Source organism: Lepisosteus platostomus, chromosome 1 (genome assembly GCF_059453375.1).
Source record: "Lepisosteus platostomus isolate fLepPlt1 chromosome 1, fLepPlt1.hap1, whole genome shotgun sequence".
In the NCBI taxonomy this organism is placed as follows: Eukaryota; Metazoa; Chordata; class Actinopteri; order Semionotiformes; family Lepisosteidae; genus Lepisosteus; species Lepisosteus platostomus.
In genome coordinates this window covers 14,981,105-15,004,441 of record NC_142611.1, presented here as the reverse complement: position 1 = coordinate 15,004,441, position 23,337 = coordinate 14,981,105, and the positions used below count along the sequence as shown (strand labels likewise).

The window sequence follows — 23,337 nt, the reverse complement described above, 5'->3', positions numbered from 1 at the left end:
TTAAAACAACAAAACAACTCTTGTGGATTCAGTCTAGACTGGCCATATACTCACTTAAAACTGTTAAGTTTGAAGGATATTATGTTTTCTGAATACTTTTACACTATAATGAATCTTAGAAAGAACACCCTTCTAAATTAGTATAGTGTTAGGATCAGCAGTCAAAATGATTTGCTGTCATGACTTCTCATTGTGTTTGTGCACATACTGTAAATTCACAGTAGTTCATTATACTAACAGAATTTATCTGTAATATAGTGAGATGTCTTTATTATTAACTGTGAAACAACAATTAACCCTTGAATTGATTTAAAAAGATCCCTGTTTTAATACTGTTTGAACTACTTCTTCAATGTAGTATAGATAATGTGAACAAAGGCTGTCTTGACATTAATCTTTCATCTCTGTTTAGTATAATAGTTCTTCCCAATTAAAGGGAGATTCATCTTCCCATCTAAATGATGATAATTTAATTTCAAGCTGAGAAAACAGTTTTTGTCCACCAATCAGTGATACATCTTAAAGGATGGTTGCATTCAGATATGTTTTGCTCATTTTAAAATACCATTTGTAAGATACTCTTTCATAAATAGTATGTTTTTTGTTATATGTGCATTTCATTCTTTTATTATCATATAGCACAATGCTGAAATCATTTTGAAGTAGCTCTGTGGTGCATAGAATATATTTACAAACAGTGCACATAATGTTTCCTTTATCAGGAACAACAGGACTTTCTGTGTTAATAAAGAGGAATTTATGTTAATGAACGCAGTGTGGGGGCAGATGTAACTTGGAAAATTGTGTTCTAGCACTTGAATGTTGACACGTTTTTACTACATTTGAGATGTATAAAAGCCTTTCATTGATGGAGTGTACACAGCTGACTCTGTCAGATGTGTTCCCCTGATCCAAAACTGTTACTGCTGGGGGTGGAATATCGGTTTAATTTAGTCTGGTTTCATGAGTCACTTTTCCAGAAGCTGGCTCTATACTGAAGGCGTTTGACGCAAGACCCAGAAGAACTTCTTTGGGCAGCCATAAACAAACTTTGTGAGGCCTGGTTTTCTAATGTTTGCTAATTCACAGGTGGAAGGAATTTGTTGAATAGAAAGTAGTCAGGGAAGCAGGTAGCCATGTAAATAAGCCTGCGTAAAAAAAAAGCACTCACTTCCACTGACTGTAACAGGACTACACCCTGGCCAAGGCCCAAAAATGTGAACTGAAGCATGTTCCGGTCAGAACGGAGGCATTTTTGTGGTTACAACAGGAAACTGGCTACGTGTTGCTGCACTAGGTAGAGACGTTTTTCCCCTCACCCTTCAACAGCATGCGTGATCACAATGAGTAGAGATTCGTAATAATAAGGAGCTTAAACGATTGCTTTGTAATGTTGTTGTGCAGGACTTTGACACATTAACATATGTAGGCGAAAAACAGCCGGTTAGCGGTCAGAGTGTTTTTGTTTATAAGGGAACAACAAAAACAGGAACTTTAAAACTAAATATACCACATTTTAAATTAAGTTGAATGTATTTTTTGCCCCTTCCTTCTTTAGTTCTTCTCCTCTTAGTTTTTTTTTAAAAGCAACTTCATCCTGTCATTTCCCCTTTCAATGTGACAATATACGTTTCACTGAGTGAAGTTACAATCCAAACATATTCCTAATATATGAATATTATGATGCAAACGTAATCCTCTTAATCCTCTGTCCTCTTAATAGGAAGGAATCCGTACTTTAGAGCCCTACACTGCATTTTTTGTTGTTTTTTACTGTTTGTACAAGGAAAAATATGTGAACCTTAATGTTTAATTCATACTTATATCTCTCTTAATATAAGGATATGGAGTTTTTCTCTGAGTCCCTTATTTGGAATTATGCTAAGAGCTGTTGTGTAAATTATATTTTCAGTAAATAGCCAAAAAGTCCAGTTTTTAGAACTAAAATGTACTGTATAATGTCTGTAAAATATAATTGATTAGGGGCATTAGGAACAAAACTATTTTAATGTGATCCAAATTTAATTTGAAAATATTTGTTTTTTCTTCACATTCCCCATAGTTTGGTCGCATTTTTAATACAAGTTAAAATTAAAAGCGTTGAGAATAAATTTCATGTATAGTAAGTGCAAGCGTATACAGTACGCATTGTATAACTGATAACCACTTTAACTGGAATCAAACAATTTTTATGCTCCAAGATAGGAAGGTTTGCAAACCATAACCACAGTGTATAATGAGCTGTATTTAAGCATCAATTTTCTTAATTTGATCAATCAGATTTTCAGTATTCCAATTTAATGTGTCACTACAGCTGCATCATGATCTAGATTTAAACTCGATGGTATTCATTGAAGAGTTTAGCAAAACTTTTTTCACTTCACAATGATGCATTCACAAAGGTCAAAAGCAGCAGACACCATAAAATAGTTACTGAAATCATTAAAGCACATTGCTAGTCATCTATGATTCATTTGATTTCTTTCGCTGTTCTCCAAGTAGGTGATAAGGACAGTTATTTTTAAGTATGAAAATAAAGGATTTGTCTGCAGTGCGGGCCTGAATTCATATCGAGACATTATTGAATGCAAAGAAAAAAGTAGAGCCTTCCTAATATTTTCATTGGGATACATACATACACACTTAGATTAACTTTTTAGATTCATTGTGCTTGTGTGTGTGCCTTGTGATGGACTAGAGTACTGTTCAAGATGTAATCCTGCCTCGTGCCCAAAGCTTCCAGGACAGACTTCCAGTGTCCAGGGCTGCTGTCTTTATAAGAAATAAAGGACAGTCTGCTGATGTGATTTAACATTGGCTAGTTTGTTTGATGCCTAGAAAAAAGAAACTCCACATTTCATCCATCCATTTTCAGAAAGCTGCTTCTGGAGAGGGTTGTACGTTCTGGGATGCTATCTTGGAAGTGTAGGGAGCAACTAAGGACTTTAAATCCCTGGACAAGACACCAATCTATCACCACCACAGGGTTGTGGAGAAAGGGACAATTTAGAATAGCAAATCAGACCTAATCGCCATCCCTAGGAGAAAACCCACATGAACATGGGGAGAACATACTTACTATATAAGTTACTTCAGGTTGGCATCAAATACAGTACCGAAGACCAGTACTGCTAACCTCCACTCAAACATGCACTTCAACACTCAAAGATAATTAAAATAAGCAAGTGCTTAAACTACTTCTTTGCACACTGATTTAAGGATCCTAATGCCAAACTAAAATGACCTTTTCTATTATGCAGAATTTCTTTTTTGTATGATTATTTCTGAGGGCTTACTTTGCTTTGGCCTGTTTCTTTAAGTTTAAGTAAAGTGCTAGCAATACTTATTCACTTAAAATGCATTTTCGCACCAAAAGTGCCTGTCGGAATTTTAAATGTTCATTTTTTACTTAAAACTACTTTGTTTCTAAATAATCACTACTAATTGCACTATGAAAATATTTAAGTGTAAATGACCAGATCTACAGTATACACTCTAGAAAATCTTTTCTCTGCACCTTAGATGTTGTTTTATGGCCAATTTCCATTTTCGCAGAACACATTGTACTGTCTGCTTACATTTGTGTCATTTAAGTTTTATCTTCGAAGAATAAACTCCTTGAGTGAAAAGACTCTGAAGTAACCTTGAATTTCTTTTGTATTACAGTGTACTTCATTGTCAGGAATGTGTGCTGTTTAACAGAATAGAAATGTAATATCGATGCAGAAGTGATTAAGCTCCTAGTCAGGTTCTATTGTCTATGAGTTCTGATATTTGTTTAAAAAATTGAATCCGAAATTAAAATAATTTTGTACTCCCCAATTTGGCAGCCCTACTTGTCAGTCAGCTCGGTTGAATTGCTTCAACCCTCGTTGCAAATTCTTACTGTGGAGCCTTCTAACTTGTTTCACACTCTAGGTCCCACGATGCTCACAGCAAATTTAGCACTGGTTTGAGGAATGATATAGCTGTCACTGATAACACTACACTCTCCTCGCAGAAAGAGAAGCCAAGGACACCCTATCTTTAAAGGAGCTGCTCAACACCCAGTATTTTTTAGCACAAGTCGAAAATGTGTTGGCTTACTACATCTTTTTTTTGTTTTAGAAAATGTTTTGGATATTTTATTAAATATTGTGTTACAAATATCGATGGACTTAAATATACCAAATGTCAATATCGGGGTAAGATAAATTTAGTCTGAATCCCTTAATAACAATTTTACTTTGGAATCATAAATGTCTCATACATCTTATGTTGGTTATTTTAATGTCTGATTCCGAGCAGGCTGACACCACCTACTGTATTCCACTTTGTATGTGTGTTCTTGGCCAAGTTTGAGTCTCAGCATCCTGAGATGAACCTGAGTTTTGAAGGATGTCAGATTTACTCATTAAATATCTATCAACTATGGTATTCCAATTCTTTATTTTAAATTTCTAATAACTTGAACAACATTTTACATTTCTCTGTTTATTACTTTTTATTACTTCATGTACACCTTACAGAAAGAAAGCAGTGCATCATAATTTTATGGGGAGTAAACAAAGTTAAGAGTCACACGTTTGGCCTGCAAAATCTGAAACTAAATTACATCTGCTCTTGAAATAATTTGGAGTGGTTTAAAAAATTTAACCCTCAGTACTCTGTTGCATGCAATTTACAGATTGCTTTAGAAATATAGTGTAGTTTAAATCAAATAGAAACTATGTACTGTAGATACAGTGGCCACCAGAATTATTGCAATTGCAAAGTCAACACAGTTGCTTTAAAGTCATCCAAATTGTGGTCAAAAGATTAATTTGAATGACATTTTCAGTATCATTAACATTTAATTATTTGATCATTCTATAACAAAGTATACTTATACATACAACATATTTCTGTAAACTCTGGAATTTGTTTAGTTGTTGCCATCCTTAGTTACATCATCAATAAAGATGATTGAGTCAGTTCCAAAGGTAGCCATGTATGCCCAGGCCTTGACATCACTTCCACTATGCTTCACAGGTGTGACTGGTGTTCAGTCATGTTTGTATTCCTGAGAAATTATTCTTATTCTTTTGATTATATTTCATACTACCACTTCTTTCCCATTTGTTTAATTTTTGCAGTATGTCCTCATGCTTTTGGTAGGACATATTTCCCTCAATTAAAGAGTCTGCACTTTTGATTACATATCCTTCCAATTTGACATTATTTTACTGCTTCTCCAGTAGCAGTCCACAGCATGGCTGTCCCATACTGGTAATGGAAGGCAAGTTTATTGGCAGGTTTTCAATCCATCTCAGTCCTTAACAAGTTAAATCAGCCAGTTACCTTTCTGCTTTCGCACTGCTGAATATAACTCCTGTTTCATTATAGTATCTGACTTCAGCTCATTTCAGAACTAAAACAAAATATAGAAGAGCAGTATTATGTTGAGCCGGGGTTCCAATACAGAACTCTGTGGTACTCGACTAATTATGACACCACAGTCTCACCTGTACCACCTGTACATGCATGCCATAATATTAGCTCCACCATGCTTCAGAATTTCCTCAGATATTACACATTTTAAATTACAGAAGGTTTAACTACTGTTTTCTACAATGTTAATATTCCTTAATATAATAACGTAGTTGGCCTTTTTATGGCTAACACACTGTCTAGAAAATTAAAATGATTTCAACACAAAAAATGGTCTTTTTTTATAATTAGCTTCTTTAAACTCAATTCTGCCTGTTGCTTATAGTTTATGGCTACCTGAATGTAATAATCTACGCTTGACTACATTGTGTCATTTTTCCAGGAGGTTGCCCGTTCTTGAATTTTGATAATATTTGGAATATCCTTCGTAGCTCCTACAGTATTTACAAAGTTCACTAGGTTGCTCACTGTATCAGAATCTTGATGCAATCAGTATCTAATGTAGAAGTTATAACCAAGTTCATTTATGAAACGGCCTAAATGAATGATATACCGAACGTATGTCCTCTTGATATATGTAACTCTTTGTAACTGATTGAATATATACCTTTTGTATTCTGATAACCCTCTCGATAAGATCTGTTAGGTTTACATGCATATTTTATGTATTAATAAATGTATCCTCGTGTATTAGTACCTGTGTGTGTGCGTTGTTTGAGTTATATCGCATGGTTGGATTCTAAAGCCATCAAAAGAATCATTTTGTGATTTACGGCTACAATTAATAATTGTCCCCATAAATGCCCAAATCCTACAGAACTGGTGCCTCGTGAGAGCACACTACATCACTGTATCAGAATCTTGATGCAATCAATTAACCGATCAATATACTGTACGTGCTTCCTTGAATGATTACCACCTACAGTTTAAAAATTAATCTTAAATAAGGAATCTCCTGAATATCTGAATATTCCTTGTTAAAAGCACTGTTTGTGTCCATTTCTGCTTTAGCTTCCTTAGCGTGCACACTTGTAGTTATTTGCTCCAAAAATATACTTTTATTATCACATCAAAACACGTGATTCCAACAAAGTCATAATTGGTCTAGCACCACCACCTCATAAGCTGTCTGTCTACTACCAGTGATATACTTTAAAAGTGCACAGTAATTATATTAAGCTACAGTATATTATATTAATATAACTTCATATTAAATTACAGAATTAAATTACATAGTTTATTTGATGTTTCCATTTATCCATTTATGTTCCCATTTATTTTGTAAATGTGTGTGTAATTCATTTTACATGGTTTTTACACCCAATTCAGAGCTCCAGGATAATCCTCTTTTTTGTTGGAATGTTTTTGAGTTTGTTTTATCTTTATTGCAATAATGGAACAATTTAATATGACAGGGTTTTGTGTGCATCAAGTCACTACACCCTCTTTTCCTCACTCTTTCGATTTTGCACAACATCATCTGTCTAAATTTACCTTAATGCATTTGATGTTTTTTTTTTCTTTTTCTTCTCTTAACTCCAGAGTCACCAATGTGATGTTGTCCAATGTGTGGAACTGCTGTCCTCAAGCTTCCTTATGGATGAACTTTGGAACTTTCTTCTGTTGATTACCAACAACGGCAAATGATGTAGAGAAGTGGGCACACCTTATACGGGATCACAGAATTTCTTCTGATGTTATGCTGATGACTGAACAGGAGAAGGACTGTATGTCTTTAACTTGAAGAAGAATGATTATCAATGTGCAAGCTACAGAAATAACACAGCAGTGGTTTAGTCGTCTTGGATTACTGCTCTGCACGCAGAGGTTTTGGTTTCGGTACAAAGGACATCTTGCCAGTGATTTTTAATTTTGTGGCATTTAATTTGAGCCACTCCCTCAGACATTTCCAAAAGACGGAAGATGGAATTTTTTTATTGGTAGTCATTTTGTGGGATCGGACCCTGATGTCTAGTGAAATCGCAGCAAGCGGAAAACCAATATTACAATTACGGAGATCTGTAACACGTACCGCACTGAGGAACAACCTTAGTGCTAAGAATTTATTATACTTATAGAATAACTCTTCTCTACAAAGTGTAACTTTAATCAAATGGCATGGGTCAAGTTCTTCAAGAAGCAGGGTGGCAATCTTGGAAAATCCTACCAGCCTGGGAGCATGCTCTCTCTGGCTCCCACCAAAGGCTTGCTGAATGAACCTGGGCAAAACAGTTGTTTTTTGAACAGTGCTGTACAGGTGAGTCAAATGCGAAAGCTACATGATGTATCTGGTGAAACTGTATCTGTATGTGCTCCTTGAACTTGGGTTTATTTGGTTGAGTCTAAACAGGAGAGATTGCCATGTGATCTGATGGCTCTGTTATCTTATCTAAGACCTCTTTTTTAGGTAGAAAAAAATATAATGACACCGGCTAATAAGTATTTATTGAAAAATTGTATTACTTCACAGTTGTTGCTTTTTACAATGTGTAAGAACCTCTGCACACTGTAATGTATGTGCTTAGCAGTAGGCATGTGTACTACTGCATGTCTACTGTACTGTGTATGTGTGTTTAAATACAATACCCTGTACACCCCATGCACTTGTGTGTACATTGTTCTGGGAACATATTGAGAGTCACACTATCATCCCGATAAGCAGAATTCTGTATAAAATTAAGAACATTACATTTCCTGCATTCTAGGAATCTTTTATGGTTAAGTTACATACTGTATGTTTCAGCTAATACAGTCTTAGGATAGATTGCAAGTTGCTTGTAAACCAAGAACAGTACAACATAAATAACCTGTGCCTCCTGCCATGTTTAAAAATAATCTTTTCATTTTCTCTTAACGAACAGTGGAGTCATTTCTAGTAAGGGTCATGAATGTCACAGCAATAAAACACTAAGACTCATTATAAAAAGCCAAGCTTGACAGGTTGAAGATTTAAGTTATGACATCAGTATTTTTTTCATTCCTTAAGTGAAATAAGGATTTGGCAATACGTTCATCTGTATTAAATGTATTTAGAGTTTTCCTTTTTGTTCTGCTTACTGTATGTTCATAACACTTTCAAAATGTGCCTTTTGAAATGGCTCAGGGATTGAAGTCCAGCATTTAAAAATTTGCTGTGTCCAGTGTAGAAAGAAACTTGCAGACCTTTTTAAAGATGTACAGTATATACCAGTAAGCAATTTATTTTAACTTCAAAAGTAATGGATATTTCTTAACAGCTCCACTAATGCCCCTATAACTGGTAGTCTATATGAGAACTTATAGTGATATAAACTGTATCACTGTATATACATAATAATGATCAGAAATAACACTGTGCTCCCTTAAACAATACTTTTGCAATGGAACATAAAACTTTAGATGAATCTATAACATTTTCTTCAGCCTGTTTCTTAGGTGGGTTTTATTTGATCTCTTCTAACTTTTCTCATATGTCCCACCCCTCAAAAAATACTTCAGAAAGACCAATCCTCACTTATTTAAGAGGGGTCTGCTCTAAAAGGTAAAACTGGCATTCACACAGACTGAATGTTTAATGTGGACTGATTATATTAAGATTACATTCACAATGAAAGCAGAAAGATTAAAATACATTATAACCATATAGGAATAATTGTGGAAACTACATCTAAGAACAATACATGTTCAGTATATTTAAAAAAATAACTGCATCATGACCCATCAAATTCCATGTTGGCTGTGATTTGTCAATTGAGGCATGAGATGCTCTATACAGTGGATTGTTCCAAATGAAAATACGTGCCCTAAAACCAATACATAGTTGTCTTTGTCATTCTCTAAGTCTGCTTTATAAATATGTAGGTCCTAGATAATTAAAGAAAGCTGATAAAAGCTCATCATTAAATTCTTCTTTTTCCTTTTGGTCTTGATGTTTGTAACCCCAGGAGTGTTTGAATATTAAATTTGTTCCAAAAACACCCAGTCTTGATCTGAAAGGATTATAAGTGAGGCCAAAAATAGGACAGTTATTTGTAAACTGCATTAAACATTTGTTCTATAACTGGATCAATGCAGCAAATTTATACTACCCATTGTAGATGAACTTACATAGTTCCTCCTGCTGTCATTCATGGGCTTTTAAAAGTATTTTAGTCAATTTAAAAAGATCCAGCTACAGAAAAAAAAATATTTTTTGCCATTTTCAAATTATGGGATGTATTTTTAGGAAGAATGTAATCAGATATTTATATATACTGTACAGCAAAGCAAAATCTACACGTACAGTACATGTAGGCTTTTAAAAGAATATGTATATGGATTTCTGATACCGACCAAATGTTTTTGGTGTCACTATATTAATCAATGTTGAGTGATCCTGATGCACTTAGGTGCCTTTAGTAATGCTGTATCATTAATGGGGATGTTTATTGGGCACAGGAGATGAACTGACTTAACCTGTTGAATATCAAGCTTGTTGAAAGTTGAGAAAGAAAAGTGCAACATGCCATTTGTATCAAGAGAACAACACTTTTGTGCCCAATATTTTGTAGCAGGGACTGCGGTGGACTCTCCTACAGTAGATGAATCAAACAGATGGACAACAGGGATTTTGGCACAAAAAGGCTGAATGATGCACCATTTTAGGGTACAACAGACGAGCTGATGGGGAGGTCCAATTGTGATGATCTGTAGTGATTGGTGGTGAACTGTGTGGCATTCCACGAATGAAGTCCATAGAGCTCAATTTCAGCCCATGACACTCTTCGTGGTTGTCATGTAGCGATGGCTTTCTCGATAGAAGGGAATGTGACAGTTATCCCATGGGTGCCCTGCTTGCCAAATTTGAGCCCCACTGAATATATGTGGGATAAGCTGGGATGACCCATCGAGAGACCACTGAAAAGCAAATAATTGTGCAGACTCAGAGAAAAATGGGACAGAAACAGAATTGCATAAGACAGCATCTATAGACCGGTGCAAACAATTGTCACAGATGTACTGCTTTTAATGCTTCCAGTGGTGGCCACACATGTGACTTTTTTGGTAGACCCCCCCCGTACTTTATTCTGATTGTTGAGACGTTTTAGTATAATGAATTATATCAGTTCGATAAGTTCAGTGTACCTGCTACAAAAAAATATTTTTCCTCATAACTTTAGAACTTTGCTTCAGGTTTAAGGACGAGTTAAAAAAGAAAATGTATCTACTCATTTTATTTTGGGGAACTAGAGTCTTACAAATTCCTTGTTGTGTTCTGTGTTTTACTCCTTTTTAAACCTACATGGAAATGTTATGATTTGTCATTTGCAGACACTTGGCTTCTGGGGCTGGGAAAATACAATTTTTGTGTTACACCATCAGTTAAAATTGATCTAAGCTTTTCATTCTGCAAGCGAACATTCATAAATAGTTAGAATTGGAATGCTGTATGAAATGCTAAATTGATTTACAAATGTTAACAACACAATATGCAATCATACATTGCTTGTAAAGTGTTTTCTGATAAAGCAATGTGAGATTTCTTCTCTCAAAGCAATTAAAGGTGATCACTCTTAAGGCATTTTTTCTCACTCAGGTACTCTGGCAGTTGGATGTTTTCCGAAGGAGCTTAAGACAGTTACCAGGACATGTCTGCCTTGGAGAAGCCTGCATCTTTTGTGCTTTAAAGGTAAAGGTTTATTTTTTTACCGAAAATGGAGACTTTACATTTTTCTTTATTATTTTTTAGATTTCAGATCGCATAATGTTAAGATAAGCTCAATTAATTTTCTTCCCTTTTTCCCCTTTTAATCTCCAGAGCATCTTTAGTCAGTTTCAACACAGCAGAGAGAGAGCCCTGCCTTCAGATAACTTACGACATGCCCTGGCTGAGACCTTCAAAGACGAGCAGAGGTTTCAGCTTGGTTTCATGGATGATGCGGCTGAGTGCTTTGTAAGTGCGTTGACCCATGCCAGTGTGACCCCTACAGTGTATCTGCCCCAGGCAGCAAAGTGCTAAGCAGGACATTTTGTAAAAAAAAAACCATACCAGCAAGGTTACAGCTATAGAATGTATTGTAACACTTGCAATGCTTTTTGATGGAGCGTTATATTATGATCAGGGCATGTTATACAGTATAACCTTACTCCCTAGTATTACTTACTGTGAACCATTATTACTGCTTTTGATTGGATTAACTATATTTTACATATTACATTATTTCAATTTATGTTATGCCTATTGTTTTCCAGTGAAATGAGCACGTTTCTTTTTTACGTGTCATTAGTAACTTGCTAATCGCATACATTTGCTAAACATCTGCATTTGCTTATTATTTATAATTATATATATATTGCTTTGAAGAAGTGTTTAAACCTGAAGACCTCTTCTTATATAGTTGTATAACTGTTTTATGTATGGGACGTAGTTATAAGTACTGGATATACTGTATAATTTCATATTATTCACTCACGAAAATCAACATGATTTTCCAAATGACTGAAAATAAGTACTTAATCAGTGAACAGATACTTTATGCAAATTTCTCTGGTTTTAAAATTATTTTTAGGTGATTAATCAATGCTTTACAATAATTACATATCTCAGAATACCATAAAACAGAATAATAATCACTCCTATAATAAACTATAGAAATAACAGATCTTTTCATCATGTAATGGCTGGACTTTCCTCCAAATTATTTTGCTTTACTAGATCATCCATTTAAATTATGATTTCTGTTTTAGACAGTGAGTCAAAACAAATGATTCAACATAGTGAAAGTTTAGTACTAAGTAGAACATGGATTGCATTTTGTGAGAAAAAATAGTTAAAGCATGTTCTGCTTTATGATGAAAGACTATTATTTCTTATAATAATGTGATGGACAAAATGACTCTAAAAATTCTAAAGAGAATAAATTATTGAATCACTTTAATTGAAAAATAGTACTACCCTTAATTATTGTACTGCTATAGCTTGAAGGCTTGCATGTTCTCTAATAAAAAATGTTTTTGCACAGCAGCAGAAAGAACAACAAATTATTAAATATCTCGGAAATAATGGATCACCTTAACTTAAGTTCAAGTTTATATACTTTACATTGTCTATGCCCAAAATGAGTGTAAATCTAAAAAGAAGATAATATATTGGAGTGTTATACCATTTTACATTAGTGGCTCCATTATTTCAGTGAGCACTGCATTGTGTCAATTTCCTACAGGGGTTATATTGGGAAAGGCTTATTATTTTCTCTTTTTTGCATCACTAGTATATCAATTCTGTTTGCAGTCTTAAAATGCTCTGCATTGTCTTCTAATAACACATGTTCCCAACAATCTAAATTGATGGTTCTGCTGTATCTGAGTCAACCTGTCTGTGCTCATCAGCATCACAGATCTCTCTTCTACTAGAATAGATGTATTTAAAAGTGTATGCTTATTATGTTTTCTTTTTGATCATTTGTGTTTGTATCTATTAAAGCAGAATCTCGTTTAGATTTAATATGACTAATAAGGGGTGGCATGGCACCAACGTAGTTAGCATTGCTGCCTCGCAGCTCTGGGTACTGGGTTCAAATCTTGTCTGAATTGAATTCCTGGTGTGCTGTTTGCTTGGAGTTTTGTATGTTTTCAAAGTGTTCACACAAGTTTTTTTTCCCCGAGTGCTATGGTTTACTTTCACAGTGCAAAGACATTCTGGCAGGTCAGTTGGCTTCTGGGAAAACTGTCCCTTGTGTGTGCGTGTCTATGTATGTCCCGTGATAGACTGGTGGATCCCATTGCTGACTGGGAGGGTTTCTACTGTAGCTCCCCTGTGACCCTTTATTGGATAGAGGTTAAAAATGGATGAATGGATAGGTTAGAGAAGAGTTAACCGAATTTCCTGAGTATTGGAGTGAAATTATTCAACTACAGTGATCCTTGCTGCCTTTCAGGCATTTGCAATCCTGCAGTGTTCTCAGTCACACCTTACCACACCTTCAGTGGGTAATACACGCCCATAGCCATTTCTGTTTGTGCAGTGTGAAAAGGGGTGGACTTTGACAGGTTTACATTTCAAGAAAGCCAAGATGTGAACCGTCCTTCTACTTGCAATGTATTCTTGGAGTTTTCTAGCAGGACACCAGTGTGCTTCCAGAAGCTGGTTTGCTAAACATTTAGATATCTCCAGTAGGTTGGCCATGTGTGTCTTTATAGGCAAGTTTTTATGACAAGGCGATCACTGTTGGGAAGTATGCTGTAAGTAGTACAAAGACTTGCTGAAGGCCAGCCTAAAGCGATGTAGAATGGACGATGGGAACTGTAAGGTTGCTACAGCTGATGGGTGAATTGAGAGATGCCTGTGCTCTATAGGCATCAACACTTGAACAAGAATTGATCCAGAAGAATATCGGTATATGAAGGAGAATGCAGCTGCTGCCATTCAAGCTGATTCAACAGAACCAAACACTTGTTCCATGAGCAGTCACGTCTGTCTCTCCCATACAGGTCTAATAAGCCACAATGAGCCAGCAAATGGAAACACTGGCTTCTGCTGGAAGGACACTCTTGCTCTATTTTAAGATGTAGCCATGGTGATGTGGTATTTATGCATCCATACTGGTCTGAGGTATTGCAGCAATGAAATTGAGTTGATTTATCAGTTGCTGGTTCTAAATAGGCATAGATATAAACCAATATGATGTGCAATCTGAAAAAAATTGAGAGCTGTTATATTTGGCCTTAGTTCATTGTATTGTCTCTGTGTCATATACTTGTTTAACATATTATATATGCTTCAGTACATGCAATACAATGTACACCATACAGGAAAACTAAAGATGGGTTTCACAAATGGCATTCCTTTTCATAGCTTGTGTGCAGTTATTTTTGTGTGATAATGTTTTTTTTTGTATTGGTTAATCTCAGTTTATTGATGGTTTTCTTGTTTTCTCTCATCCTTTTTTTCTGAAGGGAACTTTGCACTCATCTCTCATTTAGAAGACTGAACTGTGCTGTAGAGGACATATCACATAAGAAATGTGGCAAAACAATTGCTATGTGGAAAATTAAGTAGATCTTCTTTGTGTCTTCCAGGAAAATATTCTTGAAAGGATTCACCTGCATATAGTGCCTGATACTGAAACAGATGTGTGTGTTTCCAAGTCCTGCATTACTCACCAGAAGTTTGCCATGACTCTGTATGAACAGGTAAGAAAGCACGGAGAACAAAGTTATAGGTTTCAAAAGCAAAGCCAATAAATATTTTGTGAAAGTTACATTAGAAAATGCTTTTAATGTTAAATGGGATTCTCAGTATTTACAAGAAGGTAAAATTTTAAAGAAACATTGCTAAAAGTTTGATCAGAAATAAATAAATAAAAGTGGTTACTTGGATTGGAAAACCCACAGAAAATAATTAAAATCTGAACAAGGAGGTAGTAGGTGCAGTTGTAGATGTGATTTGTGAGCAGGACTATTGTAAGACTGAGGTCATCAGATTTGTGAGAGTCTTGACTATGTTATAATCCCTGTATCCATGAAGAAGGCGGCAAAATGGATATTAAATCAGATCTGGAATCTAAATATCGAGATATTTGGAATCCATATATATACAATAAATAAAAATATATATTAAATATAATTTGATTTAATTATTGGATTATTTAATTTAATTTAAATATTTTTCATGTTATTATCCATTGATTTGTCTTATTCTTTAACATTTCCCAATTTACTCAATGTAGGTGTATTATTTTCTCTAGTTATTCAGTTATTTCCTTTGTTTATGAATAATAAACACTTAATTGCTTAAAATCTTTTTCCCTAATTCTATATTGGGATGTTTATTCTGTAAAATATTCACAAGAACTTACTTCAAAGGTTTGTGGCCTAGAGGATATTATACACCTGATCTAGCAAGAAAACAAATAAACCTTACTGTCATACTGCTGTTCCACGGACATGGCCTTAGAATTTATTGGACTTCATTTGAAGACTGAAAACATACAGCTCATTTGTGCACAGGAATAAAAAGCTTTAAAAGTCTCCTGGGTAGTCTGATTTACAACATATCAGAAGAGAAATCAGAAATTATGCAAATGATATCATTTGTTATATTTCCTTTTTGTGTATAATGCTTTGTTGATATGTAGTTTAGAAAAAGTGACCACTGTTGAAATTTGTTACAGTGACTCATGAGAACATTTTTTTCCATGCGAGAATTCTATTTAAATGTATTGGTAATTTCCTTTTTTTCTGACTCACTGTCTTCAAATGCCTTGTGTGCCAGTTTATACCTTTTTCAAAATTGAAAAACCATTGAGACCAATTTACTTTGCATGAATATTAAGATAACTCGGTGGATAACATTTTTTTTCCTTTAACAATACGGGTCTTGATATGAGAGAGATCCTTATAACATAAAGTAATGCCTGCTAATGCCTCTATGTGTATGGAGTTTTAGTAATCCATTGTATCTTTCCAGATATACAGTAGTCCTTTAGTCCACACTTTCTATTTAATATTATTGCTAGCTCACTGGTTGCATCCAAACAATGATACAGTACTTAAATCAAAATCCAACTGTGAAATTCTTAAAATCACATTGCAGTGCAAGTGGCGTCCAAAAGAAGCAGCTTCTAAAAAAGGTCTTTATTTTATTTCTTTCCAAAGTGTGTTTGTCGTAGCTGTGGGGCGTCCTCTGACCCTCTACCTTTCACTGAGCTAGTGCACTATGTCTCCACTACAGCCCTCTGGTAAGTAACACTCCACAAATTCTGTAGAAGAAACTCAGCACAGTAGACTCACAACTTGCACTCTCAACTTAGGCGGTCGGCTCCAGAAAATAAAAAAATGGGAAAAAACACTTTAATCTCTTAAAAATTCATCAAGCATGCCTACAAGAACTTGTTAGTGAGCCTATACAGTTGTCTTATTTACTTTTATTTATTGTTTGTATCCTTATTAAGATCTTGTATTACCACAATTGGCTAGTAGGGGGTTATTACAAGGGTTATTAAGGGTAAAATGTGACTACAGTATATGTGAATTCAGCTGTATGCCCTGCTCAAAATCCTAACCCCCTGTGTAAGCTGTGAGTCTGAGATTGACTGTGCTGTAAAACAAATTTCCCCTAGGGGACAATAAAGCTTGAATTGACTGTATGTTAAATTATTGAAAACTGCCATTAAGGGAATTCGTTCTTGATTTAGCCAACAGGTTGACCTCTTTCTGGAAAAAAATGAACGTCTTAGGTATGACATGTTCGGGGAACTGCTGCAGGCAGCAAGTACGATTGGGGACCTCAGGAACTGCCCTGTAAGTGATTTTTTCATGACTTTATCTGTTTTGAAGGTATTTCTAAGATTAAAAAAAGGATTGTAATTTTGTGATGTCATTTTTCGTGTTTTAGTAAATGGATTCTCAATACAAAGGGAAGATGTGTTCGTAAAAGCACATCACCCCATTGAAACACAATGATGTTTTTTTTTACTTCGTTCATAAAACCACCATCATAATAAATGTTGCTGTCATGCCTTAAAACATGATGGAGAATCTCCTGTAAAAGTAAAGGCAACCAGTAATAGACAATGTACAAAGTCTGTCTGCTGACAGTAAAATCAATTTTGGAAATGGCTTGTGGAATTCAAATTTTATATGAGACAGCCAAATAAATCTAATATACAGTAACAATACTTATAAGGAGCAAGTAAACAGTTTCACACAGAAACGAGCGAAAGAAATAAAAAAAAGTATTTTTTTAATGTAAATCTCTTTATAACATCTGTAGAGAGCTATAATGCTACCTGTTGAAACAACTTCATCTTACATACAGTACATTACGGTAGCGTTAATCACTAGAAAATAGAATATAAGATAATTTAACATTTCTCATTGACGAGCCCATATTTTTAAAGCCAGCAACTGAGTATGTGGTATTTTTTAGGCCGGTAAGAGACATGTTCTGTCATTCAGAACAAAAAGGAGTGGCTGATGGTATTAGTTTGTGTTATGATAATAAATCTACCAAGCCAGTAAGCCCAGCCCTGTTTGTAAATCTGAAAAGCACAAATTAGGATGACAACAGCTTTGAAGCCATAGTAAGAAATTGTATGTTTTATGAAAAAATTCCCCGTTTTGTACAGTAAATGATTTATATATAAGGTGCCTTTTCTCTTGTCATTCAGAGACAGACAGGAGTGAAACCTGGTGTGATTGTTGAAACCGAGTTAAATATATCCAAGGGATTGTTGTGTCTGACGTTCTTTATCCATATTAAAAGTGTATTGCCGTAATCATTGGAGTTCAGCGCAGCATAAACGGATTATGTGCCTCATACGTACTACTTGCTTTTACATGGAATTAAAGACTAGGTTAATCTCGTATTTTATCACTGAATGAGCTGTTCTATGCTTTATTTTTTTCAGTGAGATAAATAGTAGTTGGTACGATTAACCTTTTTTAAGAGAACACAGAAGAAAAGAAACAGTGGTTGCTATGTTTCTGATTTCTGCATTACCTTATCTACTTATTTAGCTTTAACATCATCTTTAAGCAGTTTTCTTTTGCAACAAAAGTGTTTCTGGTTTCCATGTGTCATGTGCAGTATGCAGGCAAATTGTAAATAAAAATGCAGCTCTAATCCTTTTTTACCAGTGATTTAATGCCAAGTGTGATTATTGAAGCAGTCTTAAAATAATTCAGCCTAAAAGAAATTCATTTTCATTTATAAATAGCAACTATGTTTACAAAAAGATGCACAAATCTGTATGTAGGTCACTTTATCAGTACAGTGCCATGTTTTTACAAATATGTTTGAAAAGCAAGAGTACTCTGAAGTTTTCTGCACGTTACCCAGAGAAAGTTACAGCTAGAGAAAAGTACCTACAAAAACAATGCAAGCTACTGTATAGTTAGGGCTGCCAATATTCAATGTTTCTTTCTGTCTTCTCAGCCTACCCAGAAATTGTAATTGGTATTATTAAAAAGTTCAAAACTTCATTTAAAAACAAAGTGTCATCTATTGATTATAAAATTAATTGTAATGTTTTTCCTGCTTATACAGTACATTTGCACAGCAAACCAGCTTTCCTTTCACTATATAAAGGATGAAATATGTTGTCTTGAAACAGGTTTTTGCTGAATTCAGAAGCTGGCGAAGAGCAAGACCAATAGGTTTATAAAGTAATATTAATAAGTTTACATATCTGGAAGGCCTGTCTATGTTACAGGAGTACAAATATTCAAATATGATGGTGAGCAGTTTGAAAATCAAAGAGGGAAGGAATCCTTTGACTTCAAAACTCTTATGTGTGCTGGAAGTGGTTAAAAAAGATCAACAGCAAACAGCATCAACAAGAGAAACCAATCCAGTCGTTTCTTTTTTCAGCAAAGTCATTTTGCATTGATAAATTGGGTCAAAGGTTAAATAATATTGTTGGCTCTGGTGGTAGAATAATGGATGTAGAGAAAGTCAAGAGAAGAATCTTGTCTTCAGTGTGAAGCCTGTCAGAAGCAACATGGAGGGCGGTTGGCAATCTGGATGGAGAAATTCTACAGGAGATTCAGGACATGTCAACTAGGAATATAAGTTTTAGAATGCTTCTGTCCCATGATAAGGACATAATTTAAAATGTTAGCTGAATAAAACAAATAAATGGAGCAAAGATCAATTTCTGTTTCACAAAAGGAACTGTTTATTATGATGGAAAGAGCACTGACTGTTAGTCACGGACAAGGAGGTGCTTTGAGCTATGGAAAATATGATCAACGTGTAACGTAACATTTGTTTGTCTGGTCAACTAGTCTAAAACCATTGAACAAATTAAAGTAGAAAATAGCAATTGTTAGAAATAAGCTGGGCAAAAAACAAATTGTTGAAATAAAGCATTCAAATCCAAAAATTGGTCATGTAGAGTGAAATAATTTTACTGTTTTTTTCTCTCCTTTTAACATTATCAATAGTGTAGCCATACTAATTTCACCAGTGTTTGCAGTTTGTCTAAGTCATCAGAATTGAAAAATGTGCTGAAATGTAGACATAAACACAAAAAATTCATAATGAATTGTATTGTACAGATAAGTAACTTTCATCCGTATAGAACATTGGATTCTTTTAATATGGTCTGCCTTGCTTTTGTTTTTGAGCAGTCAGCAAGGGATAGCTGTTATTCCTCTGTGAGGATATAAATAGCGCAGAAGGCTTATCCACAATCACCCTGTTATTGCCATTGGCAACTGTGGCATTCAACTTCATTAAACCTCTGCCTTGTGGAATTATTGTTTGTTCATCAGAAAGTGGTATACTGAGTCACTTACCCATGCATGCAGTGATTTCATGTTGATTTTTTTTTCTATTCATACTAAATCCCCGCCCAGCATAACACAATTCCAGTAACTTTAATTAACATTTTAATGAAAAATGGAAAATTACAAACTGCAAAATGTGTTTTAGTCGTGTATTCCACAACACCATGAAAACCTTTCTGTCGTAAATAGTCAATGAAGCAACCTCATTTGAAGTGGGTCTGGGTTTGATGAGTGTGAAAAGTAAAAATCTAACAGGGCCTGAAATTGAAAAGTCATTGAAACATGTAAATCAGACAAATGAGAAAAGGTCTAAACATGTCTGTGTTTAGTATCTATTCTAAGTATGAGGACTAAACACATACATCCATGCTGTAGTTCTTAATATTCATTTGGTGTGATGTCATTTTATCGAGTCTTAGTTGATGCTGATAAAAGCTATTTCTGTAAGTGTACTGAAGAGGCAAAATAAACGCCAATGTAAAAACTTTCATATACTTAGTACGGTTCTGAAAGCTTAATTTACCATGTCTTTATGTAGTATTTTGATCTAATACTACAGTATGTGGTTCTCTTTCCTCTACATCTCTACATATTTAATTTACTGTACCCTTCAAAGTGATGTATTTTAGCCCAAGAGCTTGTAGGTGCTATTTTTCTGAAAAAAGTAAACCCATACAACACAGTTACTTCTAAATATACATCCTCTAACTGCTGTGTGATAATTGAAAACAAGGTGGTGTTGTAGTAACTCATCGACCCATCGATTTTTTTTCCCAAGAGTAATTGTGGACAAAGGATCAAGATTAGACGTGTGCTCATGAACTGTCCGGAGATAGTCACAATTGGCTTTGTCTGGGATGCAGAACAATCGGACCTCACAGAAGATGTCATTAGATCGCTTGGACCACAACTGAACCTTTCTGGGGTAAGAACATAGCATGTGCTGTCACACACATGCTTTAAAACTATTAAAGCAGTAAGTACTGTAAGCAGTAGTCAAGGGATTATAGAGTTTAATGACAAACATTGCCAAGAGATGCATTGAGTTTGATTTCTCATATGTTAGTGAGTTCATAGCTATACAAAGAGCCAAGATGTATGTAAAGAATTACATAAAATGTAGCAAGAAGCTGGCTACTACTCAGTCATTTTGGTTCCTTCTCCATTAGAAATCTCAACAAGACTGCTTCAAAACACAATTGTGGTCTAAAATCTAAGCCAAGCTGATTGCACAAACAGAAATAATCTTTGGTTGCTAGCCTCTACTCACAGCTAAGTCATCTGATTAAATTTGCTAAGGCTCTGAATGCAAGGAATAAAGAAACATTTTACCATTATACAGTAAGTACAGAAAATGTAACCAGTCCAAACCCTAAGATATTTTGTATTTTATTTCAAATGAAAACATGGAAGCAGTAAGTACAGTAGCTGTGGCTTTAAGTTGTATTTATTTGGTGGTGGTTTATCCGTAGTGGTTGCTGTTTTTCTTTGTTTTTGTTTAGTTTTAGCTTGTGTGAAACTGGTGACATGTCACTTTAAGTTCTCTAGTTGCATAATCACTTCCCTTAGGTGTGTGAAGCCTTACCCTGTTTTCCTACTGGTACACAGTTTTATCTCCCACTGGAAAAGGCAGCTGTGCCACATGTTGCAAGCTGCCCAAAGGGAGGGGAGAGGAGTTAGATAGTTCTATGTGAGGATCTGATTGTCTTTTTTTTCTTCCAAGACCATTGTGTACAGAGCTGTTGTCCTTTTGTGGCTGCTCTTTCCTTTGGTGTCTTAAATATATATATAAATCACAAACTACGCTTTCTGCCAGACAGCTAGTGTGTGAGTTCAGGTGGGTAGCTGGGTCAGCATGCGTAGGCCCTGAAGAAGCACACCTGAAGAAGGTTCCTTGGCCAAAACGTTGTGTTCTCTTTCTTCTTTTTTTCAGCATGGAATAAACCTATTACTTGTTCCTTTTCAGCTAGTGTGTGAGATTTCGAAACACCTAAGTCAATCTTTGTTTTGCTGCTTACTTCACAAATTGCATGTACTGTATGTCCTTTTAAGCACGGCAGGTCCGTATATTTAGCTGATCATTAATAAATGCATTTTCCTTGTTTAGTGGATTTGCATACGTTCCAGTCACGGATTAGTTTAACAGACGTCTGCAGAACTTTACAAAGGGCCTGATTCATACTGTTTGGAGGACATGTGATATTGGCAAAGCTGTGGTGGCATAACTCCCTCCCTAGAATCTATTGTTGAAGGTCACCAAGGACCTGACTGTTTCAATTGAATTATTAGTGTAATATAACAAAATAGTTTGTAATTGCTTTGTAAAGGTGTATGCAGTCACCGTTTTATTGGATTATAATCTCACTCAAGACAGTATTGTCAAATGGTGTCACAATGTTGAAAGGCACAATTTCTCATATTAAAAAATATTCTGTGTTAACTTTAAAGGGTTCAGTTTCACATTTCGATGTTTAATATTGCTATATTCTGTGTAAATGGCTGTTGGATTATTAGTTCAGGTCCCTTAAGGCAAATGTATAATTGTCAATTTCACAGCTAAACTTTTAATTTTTCAGTTTTTGTGACTAACAGTGAGCCGTTATTATTTAAGGGCAACATCTCATTTGTTACCCTTCAGTCTATTTTGGTTGCTAGTAGCTAGGTAATTCGAAGATCTTCCCAAATTGTTCTTGAAAGGCCAGGGTGTTTGTGTTTCAACACACATTTCTGACAAAATTGATTGGTTTAACTCTGTGCCTTTGAAGATTCTGAATAATTTAATCAGGTCCAGGTGTTTGTCCAGTCTTAATTTTTGTCATTTAGAATTTCCTTTAAAGTTTGTACAGTGTTTACTAATTTACCTTTATTGGTCTAATTGTTAAACTGGTCTGTTAACTGTACCAGAATCTAGATCATTGATGTACATGGATGAGCAATGGTCCTAATACAGATCCCTGTGGACTCTGCTATTGTCATCACAGTAATGTTACTGTTGATGTTAATGTTGAGTTAAACAAAAAAGTATTCGCTTATTGATATTCTTTGTTTTCCATGCATTATTGTGCCATAGAGGTGCCGTTCTATTTCCCCTGTCACCTCTTGATTTATTAAACTACAGTTGGTTCACTTGTGTCTTCCAGCTTTTCTATCGAGTCACAGATGAGCAAGCAAAAAAGACTGACCTAATTCTTGTGGGAATGATCTGTTATACCAGCAAACACTATTGTGCCTTTGCTTATCACACCAAATCTTCCAAATGGGTGTTCTTTGATGATGCCACTGTGAAAGAAGTAAGTATTAAAGAGCAGGACTGCTTTTAAGATAGTCTTGGGTTTTGTTATTCATTAACTGTTCAGCCTTAGATGTCTTTGTTAGCAAAACGGGATCTAGTGCATTTTCTCAAACATAGCATGTAAAGACAGAAAAGGCAATTGTTTGCTTTGTGCAGATGAGATTCTAAAAATGAAGGCTTCTGAGGCAGTCTGCTACCTGTACATCGTGCTGAGTCTGGCAAAAGTGACTTGTGTCTGGCAGTTAATGTACATTAACACATTTCCATTGTTGGCTGCCAGTGTTTCTTAAGAAAAATACCTTGACTTTAAAAGTAGGAATAAATAGCAAATATAAAAACATCTTTAAAATGACATAAAAACATGCAGGAAAATCTGCTTATAAGGT

General features: G+C 35.0%; 1 protein-coding gene across 2 annotated transcripts in view; it reads left to right on the top strand.

Moving 5' to 3' along the window:
• usp53a (ubiquitin specific peptidase 53a) overlaps positions 1–23,337 on the top strand; it is a 56,396-nt gene that overhangs the window by 8,470 nt on the left and 24,589 nt on the right. For both annotated transcript variants that reach the window (XM_088625487.1, XM_088625478.1), the window contains exons 2-9: positions 6,952–7,666; positions 10,964–11,056; positions 11,186–11,320; positions 14,446–14,559; positions 16,024–16,106; positions 16,563–16,668; positions 20,438–20,584; positions 22,800–22,949. In XM_088625487.1, the coding sequence (XP_088481613.1) occupies positions 7,523–7,666; positions 10,964–11,056; positions 11,186–11,320; positions 14,446–14,559; positions 16,024–16,106; positions 16,563–16,668; positions 20,438–20,584; positions 22,800–22,949 (972 nt within the window). In that variant the 5' untranslated portion in view covers positions 6,952–7,522. The remainder of the gene's footprint in view (positions 1–6,951; positions 7,667–10,963; positions 11,057–11,185; positions 11,321–14,445; positions 14,560–16,023; positions 16,107–16,562; positions 16,669–20,437; positions 20,585–22,799; positions 22,950–23,337) is intronic.